The sequence below is a fragment of the Cygnus olor genome, chromosome 7, assembly GCF_009769625.2.
Source record: "Cygnus olor isolate bCygOlo1 chromosome 7, bCygOlo1.pri.v2, whole genome shotgun sequence".
NCBI lineage: Eukaryota > Metazoa > Chordata > Aves > Anseriformes > Anatidae > Cygnus > Cygnus olor.
The window spans coordinates 30982132-31000613 of record NC_049175.1 but is presented as its reverse complement, the minus strand read 5'-3'; the positions used below and the strand labels follow the sequence as shown (position 1 = coordinate 31000613).

General features: G+C 41.2%; 2 protein-coding genes across 2 annotated transcripts in view; one reads left to right on the top strand and one right to left on the bottom strand.

The window, feature by feature from the left end:
- Positions 1-5402, top strand: part of PDZD8 (PDZ domain containing 8) — a 57754-nt gene extending 52352 nt beyond the window's left edge. Inside the window, exon 5 of the mRNA XM_040563287.1 lies at positions 792-5402. Within this exon, the coding sequence (XP_040419221.1) occupies positions 792-2992 (2201 nt within the window). The 3' untranslated portion in view covers positions 2993-5402. The remainder of the gene's footprint in view (positions 1-791) is intronic.
- SLC18A2 (solute carrier family 18 member A2) overlaps positions 3558-18482 on the bottom strand; it is a 30665-nt gene continuing 15740 nt past the window's right edge. Inside the window, exons 9-15 of the mRNA XM_040563288.1 lie at positions 15820-15915; positions 13051-13129; positions 12754-12805; positions 12249-12312; positions 11704-11823; positions 10997-11130; positions 3558-8854 (exon numbers count right to left, since the gene is read on the bottom strand). Of these exons, the coding sequence (XP_040419222.1) occupies positions 8744-8854; positions 10997-11130; positions 11704-11823; positions 12249-12312; positions 12754-12805; positions 13051-13129; positions 15820-15915 (656 nt within the window). The 3' untranslated portion in view covers positions 3558-8743. The remainder of the gene's footprint in view (positions 8855-10996; positions 11131-11703; positions 11824-12248; positions 12313-12753; positions 12806-13050; positions 13130-15819; positions 15916-18482) is intronic.

Here is an 18482-nt window from a genome sequence, read left to right as displayed (position 1 = left end):
TTTGCTAAGTCATTAATGTACTATAGAAGAGTTAGTACGGTAAAAATGCTGTGAAGATAGAACTTTACACATTTGGGTATACAAGGACTGCTTAATGTGACTGTGCATGGGGTTAAGATCCAGTGGCTTAAAAGGATTTCAAGTTGCTTTGGATATGCAATTGGTTACCTAAGAACAAGGGAAAAGTCACTTTTATATGACCCTCTTCGTTTGGATTTTGTGCTTACTGAGATAGCTTGTTAGCTTGTACTTAGCTTGTTAAATCTGAGTGTAGGCTGGAGATACTGCCAAAGGGGTCCGAAAGTCTGTGGTGATGAAGATGGTTCAATGTATCTTCACTGTTCAGCCACGCTGAGGATGTAGCATCATGCCTGTATTTTGCAAACATAACAGACCTCTCAGCTTTGTTAGGCTACCTCTGCTTTAATTATAACCACGTTTTAAGATACCCATCTCTTTGAGACCTTTGTTAATGCTTACCTCTGAAAAATCCAACCATAAAGTAAGCAAAAGTTAGCATATAAATCAACGTTACTCTTCAAAGTGTTAATAACAAAGAGAAAACTGGACTGTGTCTGTTAGCATCATTTCCAGCTCCTGAGGTAATATATTTGTATGAGTAAAATGGAAGGATTTCAGTCCAGCTTTTCCATCATAATTGCTTGACTTCCTCTGTTAGTGGTAATAACACTATTGCTCATTGCTAAAGATCTCAATGTATGTGTTGACTATTTTTGGTCATTTAGATTATTAACATATTTTCAAAGCTGACATTTTTATCTTTTTTATAGGTGTTAAAATCACATCTACTGTCCAAGTGTTGAAACTTATTAGACAGGCTGGGGACAGAGTTTTAGTCTTTTATGAAAGGCCTGTTGGGTATAATCAGCATGGTTCAGCGCTACAGGATGGATTTGGACAGTTGGAAGACTCTGCTTTCTTGACACAGCAAGATGATGACCCAGCTAGCTTATCAGCTGATGTTGATAACAGAGACTTTGATTCAGAATTCGAGGACTTAGCATGCGAATCACCTGAACAAAAAGAAGATATGCCAACAACTCCAAGTCCAAAACGTTCAGTAGTAATACTTGCTTCTAAACCTCTTGGAACTATATCTCCGATTCTGAATCGAAAACTGCATTTAGGAAGTTATCAGGCAACATCAAAAACTCAACAAAAAGATGGAACTAAAGTGGCAACACCCAAAACAGCTGAGAGTTCAGATACATCACAGCAATCAGGTAAACAATCACAAGGATCCAGTACTAAGCCTCCTGTACCACCTAGGCCACAAAGTAAGCCTACTTTGCCTACTAGTGAAACTCAAAATCTGTTAGAAACTGGAGGTTTCTCTTCTGAAAAACCAGAGAGGCCACCTCCACCTGCCAGTAATGGAGATAAATGTACGGAGAAAGTAGCGAAGAATAATGATCAAACAGAAGACCCAACGGTATCAAAAGTAGCAACGGTACCAAAACAAGATACATTAAAAGATGGAATTTCAGAAAATGCACGTAGTAACAAAGATAGTGGAGATGATCATCAAACTTGGGAATCGCCAGAAATTCCATATCGAATCCGGCAAGGCCAATGGCCAAAGACAAGAACATCCTGCTGTGTATTTGAAGTAGAAGGATACCATAAGTACCTTAATGTTGCACTGTGGTGCAGGGACCCTTTCAAAGCTGGTGGTTTTATCTGTTTAGGATATGCAAGCATAAAACTTGAAGAAATAGCTTTAGATTGTATAGCTACATCATCAATGGAATATGTTAGAACATTTAAATTGGATGCTCCTGCACCTAAAGCAGCGGTCACTAGAACAGCGTTGCGGAATTTGACAACCCATAAGGGATTTAATGAAAAATTTTGTTACGGTGATATAACTTTACACTTCAAATATTTAAAAGAAGGTGAATTAGATGATTCAAACTTTCTGGTGGAGAAAGAAAAGGAATGTCATTTTGAAGAAGAAGTTCGTACACTTCCGAAAGAGGATCCTTATTTGGGACAAATTGTCGTTAATGAGAACAGGCATAACTTTCAGGATACTCAGTTTCAGAATCCAACGTGGTGTGATTACTGCAAAAAGAAAGTATGGACTAAAGCAGCTTCACAGTGCATGCTCTGTGCTTACGTTTGCCATAAAAAATGTCAAGAAAAATGTCTAACTGAGACACCCTTTTGTGTAGGAGCTGAAAAGCGACTTGATCGAACTGCGGGAGCTTGTAAAACGGACGGACAGGAAGCTTCGCAAGCCGCGTCCTCTCGTGTTGATTCAGAATCTAAATCTGTTAACAGAACTACAGGTTTGACCAGACATATCATCAATACAAGTACCCGTTTGTTAAACCTTCGTCAAGTCCCCAAAGCTGCTCGCCTTTCAGAGCAAGGAGCAGAGGCTGTAGAGCCTTCGCCAAAGCACACACCAAACACTTCTGATAATGAAAGTAGTGATACCGAAATTAGTGGTCCAAGTAGTCCTTCAAAACGTGCATCAGGTACTGGGATAAAGTTGGTCAGAAAGGAGGGTGGTCTAGATGACAGTGTCTTCATTGCAGTTAAAGAAATCGGACGTGATCTCTATAGAAGTTTACCCACAGAGGAGCGTTTTCAGAAACTAGAATTTATGTTGGATAAGTTGCAGAATGAAATAGACCAGGAGCTGGAAAATAATAATTCACTTGTTAAAGAAGAAAAAGATGCAACTGATGCAAGGAAAAAAGCATTGATTTCTGCTGCGCTGGTTAAATCAGGAGAAAGACTGCAAGCTCTCACGCTGCTCATGATCCACTACAGAGCAGGCATTGAGGATATAGAGTCTTTGGAGAGCATGTCCTCAGACCGGCAGTCCAAAAAAGTGACTAAAGATTCAGAGGAAGCCAGTATAGCAGAAGAAGTGGATAACGAAGACGTCAGTCTGACAGAGGCTCCAACATTTAACATCGTGTCAGAAGAACCAGAAGAACCACCTCAATCAGTAGACTGATACTTACATGTTTAGCCTTTGAAGGACTGGACTAAAGAAATACTTTGCACTTAATTACAAACACACAAATCAAATTAAAACACTGGTATAAGACACCTGCTTCTCCACAGTTATTTGCCTGTGTAAGAGTACAGCTGATAATGGTTCTCCAGCTATAGCACCGACATTTTGTTAAACTGGCTGGTTAAAGCTACATTTTGGGGTTTATATTGGAAATTTATTTTTAATAACTTATTCTTATTTTTTTCTAATTATGTAACCTTACCATTTCACATTAATGTGTGTGGTATCCCTAATATATTACTTGTCCTCCTTCCTGCCCCCCCCTTTTTTTTTCCTTTTGAGCTAATGTTCTCAACAGGAAACTGCCAGGATTTTTGAAATGTTTAGTTTCCATCGTATGATGAAAAAATATAAGCTTGTTGCATGCCTAAGCTGATGACTGACACAGAAATCACTGAGGGACCAGGCTTCAAAACTTTGATCACAGTTACTGTATGTCTCCTAAGTAGTTGTGTTATCTCTTTGCCAAACATATCATGACAGCAAACAAAACATCTTTTTATGTCTGTTAATAATACTTGGTAAAGTTATTGAATATCAGGTCATTTGTTTTCCATCCTTTTGTTAAATGCAAAAACTTTTCATAGTTGTTAGCATAGTTCGTAACAATGCCATGCTAGAAAAAGCCTTCTTACAACTTTGTAATACTGTAGCCTGATGCAATTACATTAGATACTGAAGTACACACCGGTAATAATTGAACTGAGAGTATTTTGGAGATAAAAGAAGCTGGTTGCCTTCTGGAACAAAATTGTCTTTAAGTATTGCTGTATTATCTGATAAGCTGATAAAGGAAAAAAAAATGTTCTTCACAAGAGTTGGAGGTTTCATTGCATTCTATGAAAAAGCGTGTAATGACAGTTCAAGTAATTTCAGAAGTTTTAATATTTTGCTGCAGATTTTATCATTTCAGAAAGCTTAAGGTACAAAGTAAGAGTTGACAACACACCTAAACATTGTCTCTCAACATTTTTGAGTAACCACAGTGGGCAAATTGCATTCAGCTTCTCAGACAGAAGAGGCAGTCTGAGCAGAGGATCACCTTTTTCAGGAAAAATGTCGTATAGTGTATATAACATGTTTTCTTTTTGAGTCAAAATAAGTGAGTCCACTAGTCAAGAGGAAGAATTTCAGCCAGCAGCTTTTGAAAAGAACTATCTGGTCTTGTGCTGTGTGTAAATTGTGGATTTTAGCATTATCTGGCTAAGGCCGTTGTTCTTATTTATTTCCTGTAAACATGACTTTAAGTTTCATTCTCTGTATAGAAATGCCATATAAAATATCATCTTTATTTTAGGTACTGCATTAGGGTCATTATCACTGGTATCATTGATAGTAGGAAAATGCCTTTGTGGAAATGGAGTTGAATCTAAGATGGTAAAATAAATAATTTAAATTTTCAGGCAGTCTGTAACGTAGCTCTCCATTAAATTTGCTTCTCAGTTTATTTCATGGTGGGCAAAATTAAGAAGCAACGGTTTTCACAGATGGAAAAGCATACTTGTACTTCTAAATGAAAAAAATTACTTCCATTCATGCAACTACTTGCACTTTTTGTGAGTTCTGGGCAGTTGATAATTATTTAGCTGATGTATGGAAAACACTATCCATGCTAAAATAGGCATGTCACACTTCTGAAATTAAGCTTCAGCAAATAATCGCACAAAATTAGCTTCCCTTATCGACTAAAAGTTATTTAACCTATACCTGCTTGAGATGCATATTAAGACTTTCCCACTCCATTTTCTCAGTGGCTTACCATTGGTGGCGATCTGCATTAAATCTCCATCAGTGTTTGCTCTTATGGACTACTATAGAAGTTTTCAAATATATCCAAGTACTTCATTTAAACCCTGGTACACATGAAGGAGCTGTGAAAACAATGCAAATACCAATTTCAAAAATGCATTCAAGGTTTCAAATTTACTTGTGTAATACAGTGGATAAGAAAAGCTGGATATAGTTTTCCTTGTATAGTACTGCTAATGATGATTGTAAGAGATAAATTAAACGTAGTGCAATATTTTTAAATATACTGAATGGGAAAAGGGCAAAATAGTTGTATTTTAGTGATAAGAAGGAAAATAAATTCCTATCTGGCATTAATTACAATACATGGTGAATCTTGAGGGGAAGAGTGTAATACATTCCTGATGTAATCCTTGCTTCATGCTTGATTGTAAATAGCTGAAAATAAAGAATACCACAGAAAACAAGAATATCTTGACTTAATGATATCTGAATAGGTGGCAGCTACACACACTTGCAGAAACTCTGCCTAATATGATTTTGTTGGCTATTATTTTATCATGAGAACAAGCTTTAATAAAATAGTTTTGCTAAATTATCATCTTCTTTGCTTTGTCTCAATATTTTTTAACCATTTGTATCACACCAGTTTGTCATCTAAAGCCACTGCTTGAAAATATCTTTGGGAGAAGAAGACACATTTTGCATTAAATAAAGTTACTGAGTGCCAGATTGGATTGGGCTTTCATGCGTTCTTTGTATTTGGATATGTGTTTATCTTTGTTCTACAGAATTTAATAATAGACATTAATTCAAAATGGTGATTTCAGTTGATTCACTGTGTAGCTAGATAGTATTAAAATGCCAAATATATATTTATTTTTGAGACTTCTAACCTCTATACAAATAATGTTCAGTTATTGGCAATGGGAACTATCAGTGGAGTTGCTGTGTGGGGGGAGATGAGGAGGTATCCAAAAAATTCTGACTTCCAGAATTTTTTCTGCAAGAAAGAAAAAATCTTTCCCTCAGAAAATGTTAATGGATAACTAAACAAGTCTCTACTGTTTACTTGCTCATTTTTTGTTTAATCAATTTTTCATTCTAATTCCCCATCCTTTTTTTCTTTTTCCTGGAATTGGAAATAAATCATGCATGGAAGTTTACACCTTCAAGGTAGGACTGAGTAATGGGAGAAAAAATACACAAAAATATACAAAACCTGGGAGAACCCAAATTATTCTAGGACAGAAAGTTTTCTGTGCTGCTTAGGGTTGCTGCTCGATTACTAGCTGATAAAATCCCCTTATTTCTTCATGCCGCAGAAAATCCAAAAGGTAGAATGACTGCTTGATGTCTGTTTGGGGTAAAAAGTAGAGCACAGACAGCCCCACGTGTGGCCCTTAACTTTGCCTTCCTGTGCAGGGGCAGCTGCAGAACAAAGCATAGCAAAGGGCTGGTCCTGAAGGTCCAGAAGTGCCCTGGCCCCGTTTGCAGCACAGGAATTCAATTGGTTCATCTGTCCCTGGGGCTCCTTCTCATCCTCACCTTCTGCTGCAGATAAATGTGAGCTGTTCTTAGCTTTGATTTGCTCAGAAGTACCAAACCAATACATGAAGTAAGCCAGTCTATGCTCTTTTTGGTATGTAACTGCTCTTTTTGCATTACATTTCAATGTTTGTGCATTTAAGTGATCCGTTAGATAACCAGCAGGAGAATAACCGACCTCGCTCGGTGGTCACTCTGAATTCCAACATTGGTTTATCCAACTTCAGTTGGATTAACAATTTGATGTTCTGTGAACTAAAATACCTTCTCTCGGGGCAAAATTTTGAGTATCCTAATGCTCTACAACAGCAAAATGAGAACCTAATGTAAATATTCATCGACATGCACAAGTGTTACTTAGCGGCAGTGATAAACTTGGCATGCTGCAGAGTCTTAGTTTATGCTCTTTTAATGCCTGTCTTCAACCACCTCTCAGCTTTGAAGGAAGGTTTTCCCTCTGTTACATATTCACAAGAACGCAGTAGAAAATACGCTGGTATAAAACCTCTTAAGTGGATTTTCAAATCAACCACGGAACATATTGCTTGGCCTTTCACATCATTCAAGCGTCTTTGGATGTTTTCTCAGAATATTCCCTCTTAAACACTCTTCTGGTGGGCTCCACAAGTGTGTGTATCCTGGTAATGCACAGTTTGTCCTTACCCATTTCACAGATGTTAAAGCTCGGATCAGCCGTCACGCGATAGGCAGCTTTTGGAAGCTTTTGTGGTTGCATAAAGAAGTTGCATGTATTTGTGACCTAGAGTGAAAATGTTTGTCCTCAAACACAACAAAGGGACTAGAACCAAGGTGTGCTTTCCCAGGAGCTGGATTTTTTTTTTCTTTTATAGTATACAGAAGATCACAATGCATAGAGCAAATTCTGAGGGGGGAGGTTAATTTTTTTCTTTTATTACAATAGATCATGAAATTATTTTAGATACCTTTATTTTAATGTGGTCTGAATGCATAATTTTCGACAAAGCAATATTTGAAGTTTGATCCACTATTTCTTCATATTTTCTGACCATAGTATATACACTTTACAAAACTATATGTAAACATAGTATCTATGCTGCAGTACATAAAACATCTGCAATTACATGAAAGAAGGCACATAAAGATTTTAATTTTACAAATAAAAAGATACACCACAGTTGATAAGAACATTGTGAATTGTTTTAAATGCTTTTTTTCAGTCGTATTTTTCTCATTGCAGAGACCATGTAATCCAGCGCTGTGTTCCGCTATTAGACCATCTCCCCAGATGTTAAGAGAAATTGGCAGCAAACAGGACATTTTTCATTATCTTTGGGAAAGTTGATATTTTTAATTCTTTTTTTTTGAAAAAATAAATATATGCTGAATTTCTAAATGTGTATGCAAATGCATGTAAAATATTTTTGTGAACTGCTTAAGTTAGTAGCTTACTTCCAGTACATGCTGAGTCTAAATACTTTGATACTGCAGTTTTTTCTAGCCAGTCACTTAGGATGCATCTGAAATAAACTTGAGATATTAAAAATAAGATCCAAAAGATAGAAATATAAACAAGTATCTTCATGTAGTTCTTATTCCCTTTCAGGGAAAGGAACTATGTACATTCAAACATACTTGTTTACCCAGTACTGTATGTGTCTTCGGGCACTTCATCTTGCACAACTGCTTAGCTGATTAAAACTCCATTAAATTGTACAGACTAATAGCAATATACTCATCTGTTCAAAATACTTATTTTTCCAGGCATTCCATGAGTGGTCAGGTACAGTTCATTTTTCAAATTGCAAAGTAGTTGTGCCTTTTATTTTAATAATATGCGATCCAAAATTGATCAAAAAATTCATAGCGGTGTCTACACTCTTAATTCCAGCCTTCAGCACCTGTGTGTGGATGTACTTACCAGGGTACAGTTTAAAAAACTGGAAATTGGATAGGTTTTCTTTGAGCTTTGCAAGGCTTTTGTGTTTGGTTGGTTTTAATCAATAGAATAAATCAGAGAAGTTATATTCAAGAGATCGGTTCGTTCTTATGACTCCAAACAGAATGTGAAGCGTAGGTCAGTGAGTTGACTTGAAAAATCAAATAGTTTAAATTCACGTTTATACAGATTTACACTACACATTTAATCAAAAATATACTGTGTAATATTCAATGAAATTAAATACACAAAATAAAGGTAAACACTATACAAATCCTCTATAAAAGCTTTTTTCCCTTCTTATAAGGCAGTTAGCAGTCTGCTTTATAACCATGGGAGATGATTAATATACCTTTGGTTTTTTGACCATTTCACTATTAAATCTACAGTACAACTAAACATATTTCTGGATGAGATGTTTCACATGAAACACTGCATTGTGTACACCAAAATAGATTATATGGCTTTTACTGTTATTCATCGCTTTCATACTCCTCTTCTTCATCACCTATCGGGTAGGCCTGGATGTTGTTCTGGGTATACATTTTTGTTTTAACGGGGCAGTTGTGATCCATGAGTATTGCCTACAAGAGAAGAGAGCGTGAACATTAGCACGTCCAACTAACGCGCAGCTGCGGCCTGCACGCGACTCAACCGCAGCCATCCACAGATTTAGAGATTCACTGGATTTCTGTGAAAGTAGAACCAAACTTTCATCAAACATTTCCATCAGAGTGTTCATAGGTCAAGACTCCACCTCATACACCTCAAGATATCACCACTGGTAAAAGGGGTTGCCGTTATAAGAAGCAGGAGGGGCGGGCCAGAGGCCTGCTGCCTCAGCTGCCAAGGCCAGGGGCAGCCACATTTCCCCACCGTTTCATCCTTCTGGATGAATTTTTCCCAGGACAACCCAGCTCTGCACTCAGCAGTTGTGTAGCGTTTTACATTGTGTGGGATTCAGTTTAGCTGTTAATTAATTACCCAGAGAGACAATATAGGAAACCCTGTCCGTGACGAGCTCCCTGCTGCTATCACGGCGGCCAGCGTTGCACCTCGTGTAGCTGTCAACCACACACACAATTTAAGGCTGTAGCAATGAATAACATGCAGGAGTGCAGGCTGTCAGTCTCATACTGGCCCTAAGCTTATAAAAGGCAGAAAATTAAGTTTGTTTTTCTCACTTCAGGATGCATGCGGCTTGGCTGGCTGGCACCACATGGGGTTAAAGCCAGCTCCAAGCACTCTTGGAGCAGCAGTGTGTTTTGCCTCATCCTGGGACTCCCTCTGCTCTTTAATCTTTCCTATCCCATGCTCTCATTTTAGAAAGCCCTCTGGACTGCCGAGAGAGCACAAGCAGCAGCTGAGTGTGGTGCTTTAGCAAGCAGCTCAGTGCAGGGAGATGAGGGGAGCTCAGAGAGGGACAGAAGGCTCTGTTTGTGCATGAACGCTTCAGTACAGATTTCAGATTTCAGCCTTAGAGGTGGCTCAAATGAGCTGAAGGCACAAACCAACTGAAAAGTAAACTTTCTGTCCCGATTTGTACCAAGAATGCTGCTTTATCAGGTGGAAATACCCGGTAACGAATGCAATAATTTAAAAATATTTGGGTTCATTGAATTTATAACTGCTGCCCCCTCTCTGCAAAGCAGTTGAACCAGTATCTGTGACTGTCCTTGATCCATTATGGCAATAACCATTACTTTTCCAAATTTCAAGCAATGGTACCAACTCCTGAAATAAAACCTTACGCATGTGAATCATCTTTTCTTGTGGCTCTGCTGACAACCACATGCTCTTACATTGCTTCACCCCAAGCCTACCCCAGACTTTTAAAAGGACTTGCCACCAAGCACCTGCACGTGGCAGTGCCTCCTGCTCAGCTGTGGGAAGCTGACAATAAACTTCATCTCTGTGCAAACAACAGCAGCTCTTTTGGTTTTTGTTCTTTCTGTTCCCTAACCTTAGTGTTTAAAAAAAAAATCATTGCAGTCTGCAAAGGTCATTCTGAGGGATTAGCTGGAATCTCTGGGATTCTGCAGTACAAATATGGGTGACACCGAAGGTCTCTGTCCTCACGTACATCACATTTCAGCAAGATCCATTTTTCCAGCTTCTCTTTTATGAATACCAGTACAAAGCATGCACAGCTCATGCACTAGGTTCTGTCCTTGCCTTTCAGAACTTTGTTACTGCATAGTAAGACAATGAATGGCCATGCAGAAGTACATTTTCTCTCCTTAAACGACTTGCCACTACATTTTGGGTGCAAGCCAACCTTGTTCAGCATGAGCAAGGACAGTGCTGGGGTCTGGACCTACACATGGTGACTGATGCTGCAGCAAAGCATTGTGCTTCTACTCGGGATTTTCCCAGCCCAGGGGAAATCTTCCTACTAAATGCACTGCCATGTAACTCCTTCTGGAGCATCCTGCCAGGCAGAGGAAACCCTGTGAACACAGCACAAGGTGCCCTCCAGCAGTAACAGGACTTCAGAATCAGATCCAGTATAACAGGAACAGCAAACCTTGGAACAGCAGCACAGGGGCCATATAACTAAAAAATTTGCTTTACACATCTTGGACAGATAATGAGATGGGGGTTATTCCAAATAGTGATGCATGAGGGTGAAATAAACTGTGCTGGTCCTGTTTTGGGGAAGTTAGAGGCAAAGATGCAGAAATAAGTTATCACTAAAAAAAAGGCAAAAAAGATGTCACGCTTACCATTTTCTCTTCTTTGGCAGGTGGACTTCGAAGGAAAAAGCACAGAGGAGCAAAGAGGATGTCCACGATCCCTATAATTGTCATGAGCCATGGAAATCCAATTGCCTTTGCAATGGCACCACCAGCAGAGGGACCTTTTATAAATAAAACCCTTTTCCTGAATACCATAAAATTTGCAGCATTCACTTTGAACAGTAAATTTACATATAAAACTCCCACTTTACAAATGGATTTAGGGAATACAAGGATACATATGTAATTAAAACATGAACCTTCTCTGGCTCCAGACCCTGCATTCACTGCAGAAATCAGAGATGCTCTGAGGGGCTGTGGGGTGTCTGTACAGGACAGTCAAGGGAGAGGGGGCAAGGGGAGAGTTATTTCCCTCCCAGACACATAGGAGCACAGCCACGGTGGCAGTCCCAGGTGTTGCTAGGTCTTTTTCTTAGGGATATCTTATCTCTGTTCAATGCCTGCCTGCCTCAAGCCTCTTACAGCTACTGAAGATGCACATAGCACCACGGCAGAGGAGGGGAACTGATGCCAAACAGCTCCCTGCATCCTTTCCCTCTGCTTCTGGCTTCTTGAAGGAAAAAAGCAACCCCAGCTCACAAAGCCTGCAAATGCCACGGGGATTCACGCCTAGCAGCACAGCACATTTGTCTTTACTGTCAAGTGCATTTTAGACAGGAAGATTGAAGACTTACCTATCGCAAAGCCCATGCAGAAGGCAACATCAGCTATGGCATACACGCTGCCATAGACTGACACGTGGCGCAGATCCACGAGGTAGCCCATGATGGGCATCATGGAGGAGTCCACCATTCCTGGTCGTGAGGGAGGGGAACAGAGTTCAGAAAAAACATCCTTTTCTTTTTTTTGATTTTATTTTAACATCTCAGACAACTATGTGCTAAAATGGTATGCAACAGCAACTAGACGGATGATTATTCTTAAATATGTAAAAGTTTGTGTTAAAACAGTCTGTATTGTGTCTGAGGTCACATATGGATGAATATAGGCATGTGCACATGACACTTGCTGACCGACGTGAGAGACGTGAGCTTAGAGCACATCAGCTCCAGCACTGCCCCGTGGTCCTCCTGGCTCCACCTGCCAGTCCAGGCCACAGCTCAGACTTCACTACACTTGTCAAGCCAGAATAGCAACAAAGCTTGTTTGCTGTGTAACTTCACACAAAACCATTTTTACATAAACAACAGACTGAAAAAATCATTGTAATTTTTCTCACCGATGGCGAATCCAACTCCAAAATTGGGTGCTATGAGCCCATAAATGTTCTTAGCAAATGGTACCTATGAACGAAATTTCGGGCAGTTAATTAGGTCGCACTAATGAGGTTAGTTTTCTTTTTCTAAGAGAAATTTCCAGAGTAGTTAGAGCATGCTTTGTACAGGTGTGCAGCTGGTGTTTGACACGTGTTCTGGCCTACTGCAGCAGACGGCTCTGCCACTGCACCACTGACACCCTCGCCATCACAAACGAGAGTAAACTGCTGACTGACAGCTCAAAAGAACGATCCCCCTCCTCTCTGGGAGCCACACTTCCTTCAACATAATTGAACCATTGAGATTTTAAAGCGCTCAGATACGGGATCTGGAACCCATTAGCTACACATTGTTTATTAACATATCTGTAAGGCAGAAGCTCCAGTGAAATCTCATGATAAAGCACATGTTCAAAAAAGAACACGGGAACATTTAGATGGTGTCACAGATACATCATCTTCTACTTACACATAAAATGCTTACTCCCACGATTAGCATCCCGAGTAAAGCGCAGAGCCACCTACCAAAGAAGAAACATCAGTCAGACTTCAGTGCCTGCAAGGTGCTAGAGGTGATTTGGGACGGTTCAAAGCCATGTCTGAAGTGCAGAGATGCACAACCAAAGGAGCAACGTGTTCCAAAAATTATCTTGCTACTACAAAACAAATGTTAATAACTTCCACCATCAACAGACTGCCCCGAGAAACACTGCAAATGGTACAAGAACATGCTGGAAGATTATTAATATTTTTAAATTAAGCATACCTTCCCATTTTGTGCGCGAGTATCCCAAAAAGATTAGTCCCAATAAGATAAGAGATACTAGCCGGAAGAAAAGCAACGCCTGAAAAATATGAATGAGATGATTTATCAGCAACGATTTCAGTGAGGTGTTAGAAGAAACTAATAAATTCCAGACGCCGCAATTTTGGTCTGAACACAACTAATGGAGTCTTTGTGCGTAGCCCAGAGAATCAAATATCCGGTTTCTTGCAGCCTTTTCCTGAAATCTCAGGACATCATCTATGAAATGCAGGAGCAATATGATGCCTTTGAACAGAGCTTTCCAGCATCAGCTGCAAGACCTGGCATGGGAGAGGAGATGCAAAGAGGAAAAAGGAAAAAAAAAAAAGGGGGGTATTTCTCACTGCAGTAAAGTTTGGGGTAGTTCAAGGAAGTTCATTTTTCCCCTTTACGCATATTTCTGGGTTGTGTGGCTGGCACACGGAGCATGTGCTGGGCTCCCCATGGCCAGGAGCCCCTGTACTACAGGTGGGCTTGTAATGCCACGATGCAGCCCTCAGTCAAGCAACAGCTGAACCAAGCACCTATCAATAACATAAAGATGAAGAAACTTTAACAGCTTAAAAAACACTTAGCTGTAGTGCTCAGCTAATGAGGGCACCCAAGAAAAATCCCAACCCTGAGGCACTTCCATCTCCTCCTGAAGGACGAAGCATTGGAAAGCCGGCTCCGGCCTGCACTGGAGGATTGCTCTTCTCCCTCATCCCACACCGGGGCTGCAGCGCAGAGCCCAGTCAGAGGGAAAATGGCTGATGAAGCTGCTGCAGCAGCGATGCCAGTAGCAGCACGGGCTATGGGTGCCTCTGGTGCTGCCCACACGGCAGCAGGGATCACCACCGCCAACCAGGAGGTGGCCTTGTACCAAGCATTTCTGGGAGACAGGGGCACAGGTGGTGGCTCAACATTGTAGGGTTGATGCCTCTTGGAAGAAAGTAATGCACCGCATCTTTCTGGTGTTCCTGTTCAATTTTGCATCTTCCCAAGTAAATCTGGGAAACGTGACAAAAGTGGGAAAGTCTGGCTACTTAACGCATGCCACAGCAAGCCTTCCATTTGGTCATTTTAAAATCAGATAATTCAAATTTAGAGAGCGGCCATGACATTATGGTACACAATCAAACCATTTCCTCCAAGTATATGTGCTCCTCATCTCTCACCAAGGCAACACAGATTTTCTCATTTCCTGCTTATCCATCGTCCTTCCTATATCTCTCTGATATTCATAAGAAAAATCGAGAGGTCATTTTTAGCACAGCAATATCCTATGATTAAAATCCTTGTGGGTCACAATGGCAATGCTGGGGAAACCTTTTCACCTGTGCAACCGCAGCTACTTCAGTGTGGCTTGGAGCAGACTTTTTATATGAAATGGCCATTTACAGCAGAGCTCAAAAACTGGGAAAAATACTGCAAAAGCTTGGTCAATAAGGCTTGCATGTTGGTGTGGTACAGTCACAGTGGTAAGTTGTGCTTCTACTGAAGCAGAACTGTGATTTTCTAAATAAGCTTTATGCAAAGTAACATTAATTGATCAAAATCAGAGCCCTTTGTACCTTCTTCTGATCACTCTTCAAATAACTGGATCTCAAAACTGCATAAGATAATCATTTGCTTAAAACCCTGCAGTTCGGATATAATTTAAGAGGCTTAAAAACTTTAATTAATGCTGTCAAATCAGACAAAGTGTAATGGACTCAATTACTTATATCATTAAGGGGTAAAATTAGTCTTAATTTAAAATGGATATTTTCCTTCTAGGAACCTCTGTTCAAATAGGAGATGTGTAAATCTCATTTCTGTTACACCAGTATACTCCAGTGGGGGAGGTAGATAAGCCATCTTTGTTTTTCTTTGTGAGGCTTAAAATATCTAGGTCTGCATGTTAATTTTGCTATGTAAGGGGCTAGCAATCATTACCACATTCAACAGTACAGTAATACATTAAGGACTGCCACCTATGGCTAGCCTAGATCTGAGTTTGCATTCATTTGAAATAATGTTTGTATTTTCTCTGTGTTGTAGGGACACCTATATTAGTATTCTCTAGGGATATTAGCCTGACGAACATTATTTTCAACAAGGATTTTTCTTTTGCTTTCAAATACCATACATTGATACTAGAAAATGCTCCTCATGTCCCATTTCTCTCCGGTGCCTACGTTTTAAGAAAAGTCCATGCTTTTCCTACCATTGCCATCTGCAGCCCTGGAAGCAGTACATGCTAACACGTGCATGCTGGATGCAGCACACACTGCACCCGATGCAGATTTCCTGCTCCCAGAAGTTCACACTAGGCACTAAGGAGGGATTCCCTCTGGGAAAAACCCTAAACCAAATGATTTTTGAAAACAGTTGTTGATTGTTTGAAAGTCAAATCTTTGTACTTTTCTAGAGTGCCTTGAAGGCTTTACAACATATATTTACAAGCAAAACCTGAAATGTGCTCATGTCTGGAACGCTGGGCCAGGAACTGAATCGCATTGTGCCCTGCTCAGTAGTAAGTCTCCAGTGCAGCAGCGTTGCTGCAAGGTATGTGTGTGTATGTGCATGGCCATGCTGCAGGCTGCCCTGCAGGGCTGACTGGGGCTCCCAGTAATGTTGGCAATTTAAAGATAGTCCAAAAAAAATTACTACCTTTAAAGTGTCTAAGGAGAGCATTATTAACAGGACCAGAACAGAGACATCCATCAGACAAAATATAGCAGACCCAAGTAATGTGCTGTACTTTACCAAGTTGCCATTTTTTGGAACACATGGTCTCCATCATCCAGATGGGTAAAGCTGGTTCAAGCATAGCGATAGCCATGTTTGCAAAGCAGATTGATCCTTGGAGAAAGAAGGGGGAGGAAAAAACAAAAAGTAAAAAATTATTTATTTTGACTATGAACAAAAACCTGTGCAAAGATTGAATGCTTTTACACAAAAAAAAAAAAAAAAAAAAAAAAAAAGTGCTTTTTAAAGACCTATTTGTCATGCATCAAATGCTGATTAATGTTAAACAGAGCAGAGTGTAAAGTCACTGAAGACTAACTTTCTGTATGTTTCAATTCTCCCAGAAATTCTACAATAAAGGTTAAGCTATTTTCATATTGTGAAGGGGGGCAGCAAAGTCTACAGTGAGCCTGATGACATTTAGAAAGTTTGTGATGTCTGACCGTGTACAAACAACAAGCTAAAACCACACTCCTTTGGTCTTTATCTCCAGTCTCCTGGGGCAAAACCTGAACCTGTTGTGTAAGAGACATGGCTCCAACCCGTTGTGAATGAGGAAGATGATCCGTGGAGGTTGGGATCCTAAAAATACCACCTGACAGCCAGAGGGATGCCTACCCCCTACAAAAGGGAGCTTTGTGTACAGGCCCCGCAGCTGGCAGCCGCTAAGCCATGCCACAAAGCATCGGCTTGGCTGAGCTTGCCCACCCGTATGAATTTCAAACGCTTCCAAATCTCTTTTGAATCTCTGGACCTTTGGTCATTCACACGCAAAGAACAGAAGTGCTGACTCAATCCTGCCTGCCGGCTGCTCTCAGCTTGTGTAGGGTTTTGCTTCCTGCTCCGCTGCCCGCAGATTGTGCTAGGGCGGTGGTGTCCAGGCCTTCTGCCCTCAGGAGTGGCTGCAGCCTTAGTGCGGGTACTGTTACACCCCACAGTGCTTTTTTTGAGTTGGGAGGCCTTCCCCACTTCCTCCAAAAGGTCTGAAGCAGCCACAGCCCAGTGCAGGGTAACGGAACCTGTCCCCACTGCTAACCCCTCACAGAAGTGCGGGAAGTCCCTGCTAGAACTGACAGCCTCACACTTGTGTTCTTGCTCCTCTTCCTAACATTTATAATCTTTGAAATTTAGGAAAATATTCAAAATATTTTAGAGTTATAAATTTTACCTCAAAAGGAAAAAAAAAAAAAAAGCTCGATTTGTCTGAGCTCTGAGTTCTCTGGAACTTGTCTGCTCTGAGTTCTCTGGAACTACTGTTTCTGCTGGAAGAAGCTCCTCCTCACGCAGCTTACAACAAAATGAGCACTGATTCTGCTCCTTGCTCAGAGCTGTCAGACCGCATTAGGCTGTGTACCCGCGGGACCTGAGGTGAGCTGGCAGGCCAGCCGCTCGCTGCCTTCCCGGGGCACACAGAAGCCGCTCGGCCCAGCCTTACACCGCAGACCAGAGGTCAGAGCTAACCGGGGCTTCTGCTGCCACCAGCTGCCACCAGCACGGTCTCTCTGAGGAGCCCCAGCTGGACACCCAGGGCCTGCCCTGTTCCCAGCCAAGCTTGAGTGACTTCCTCCATGATGGAAAAACGCTTTGAGCCACACAAAATTGAGCCAGAGGAAACAGTGTTGTTCTAACAGAGGCAGCTAAACAGCAAAGATCTCATTCTACTCAGCAAACTTCACAAAGAAATGGGAACCATGCATGCATGTATGGCACCGATTTCTTGTTAGGACGGGAAGCTTCACCAGGGTTTGCCAAAGTACTCAGGTGCATGCTGACAAAGGTACCTGGATCTTTAGGATGTACTGCAAGGGAAAGGTGAGAGCCTGAGCTGGTATTCTGCAAACTCAGGGCACAGTTTAATAAACACCATGCTACCTCAGTAAAACTTCCCCAAAACAAGGTCATTTTTTTCCTCTGCTTTATATGGAGCTGACCTCTCTTTAGAGGTGTGTATCTCAGGAGCAGAAATCCTACATTGTTTCCTGCTTAAATTAGATTAAATGTCCTGCATTGGCCAGAAGATGTGAAATTGCAGCCTTCCAGCTGGATCCCATCTCCAGGGCTGGGAACCCGCTAGCCTTTTGGCAGAGCACCGTGGAGATCACCAGTATTTTTCTGTGAAAAATCCCGTACCCAGTGTTAAGCTGTTATGAGTTTTCTCAAGAGCCCATGTGCTAGTGACGATATCTGTCTCAGCTCTGTTTTTTGGATCTGGTAGCTCAAACTAACTTGCCTGTCAGTGCAACTTTGTCACCCTGCAGCACCTAACCTTTTTTAATCCCCATGGGTGAGGTGCAACTGTGAGAATGACAGTGACTTCATTCACTAGCAGTGATAAACAGTGTCAGCGACATTTCTTTTGCCTGGGTCAGCGAGCACGGATGCCTCACCTGACACATATGCTCCACGCAGCAGGAGGCAGAGTCTATATTTGCTCACATTTCCCTTCTCCAGCAGAGGTTTCCACCTGAGCATGCCATATCACCTCTGCGCTGAAACCACAGGGGAATTGGGCTTTCCAGACCTGCACTTCTGCCAGTCCCGAGCTGGCCAAAGCTGGGCGACCACAGCACCTCACTGCAGCATCGCTGCAGGACTCAGGACATCAGTGTGGCACTGAGTGAAGCCAAGTCCCCTCTGTCACCAGCCCAGGGTCAGCAGGGGCTGCCGAGAGAAGAGCCGGG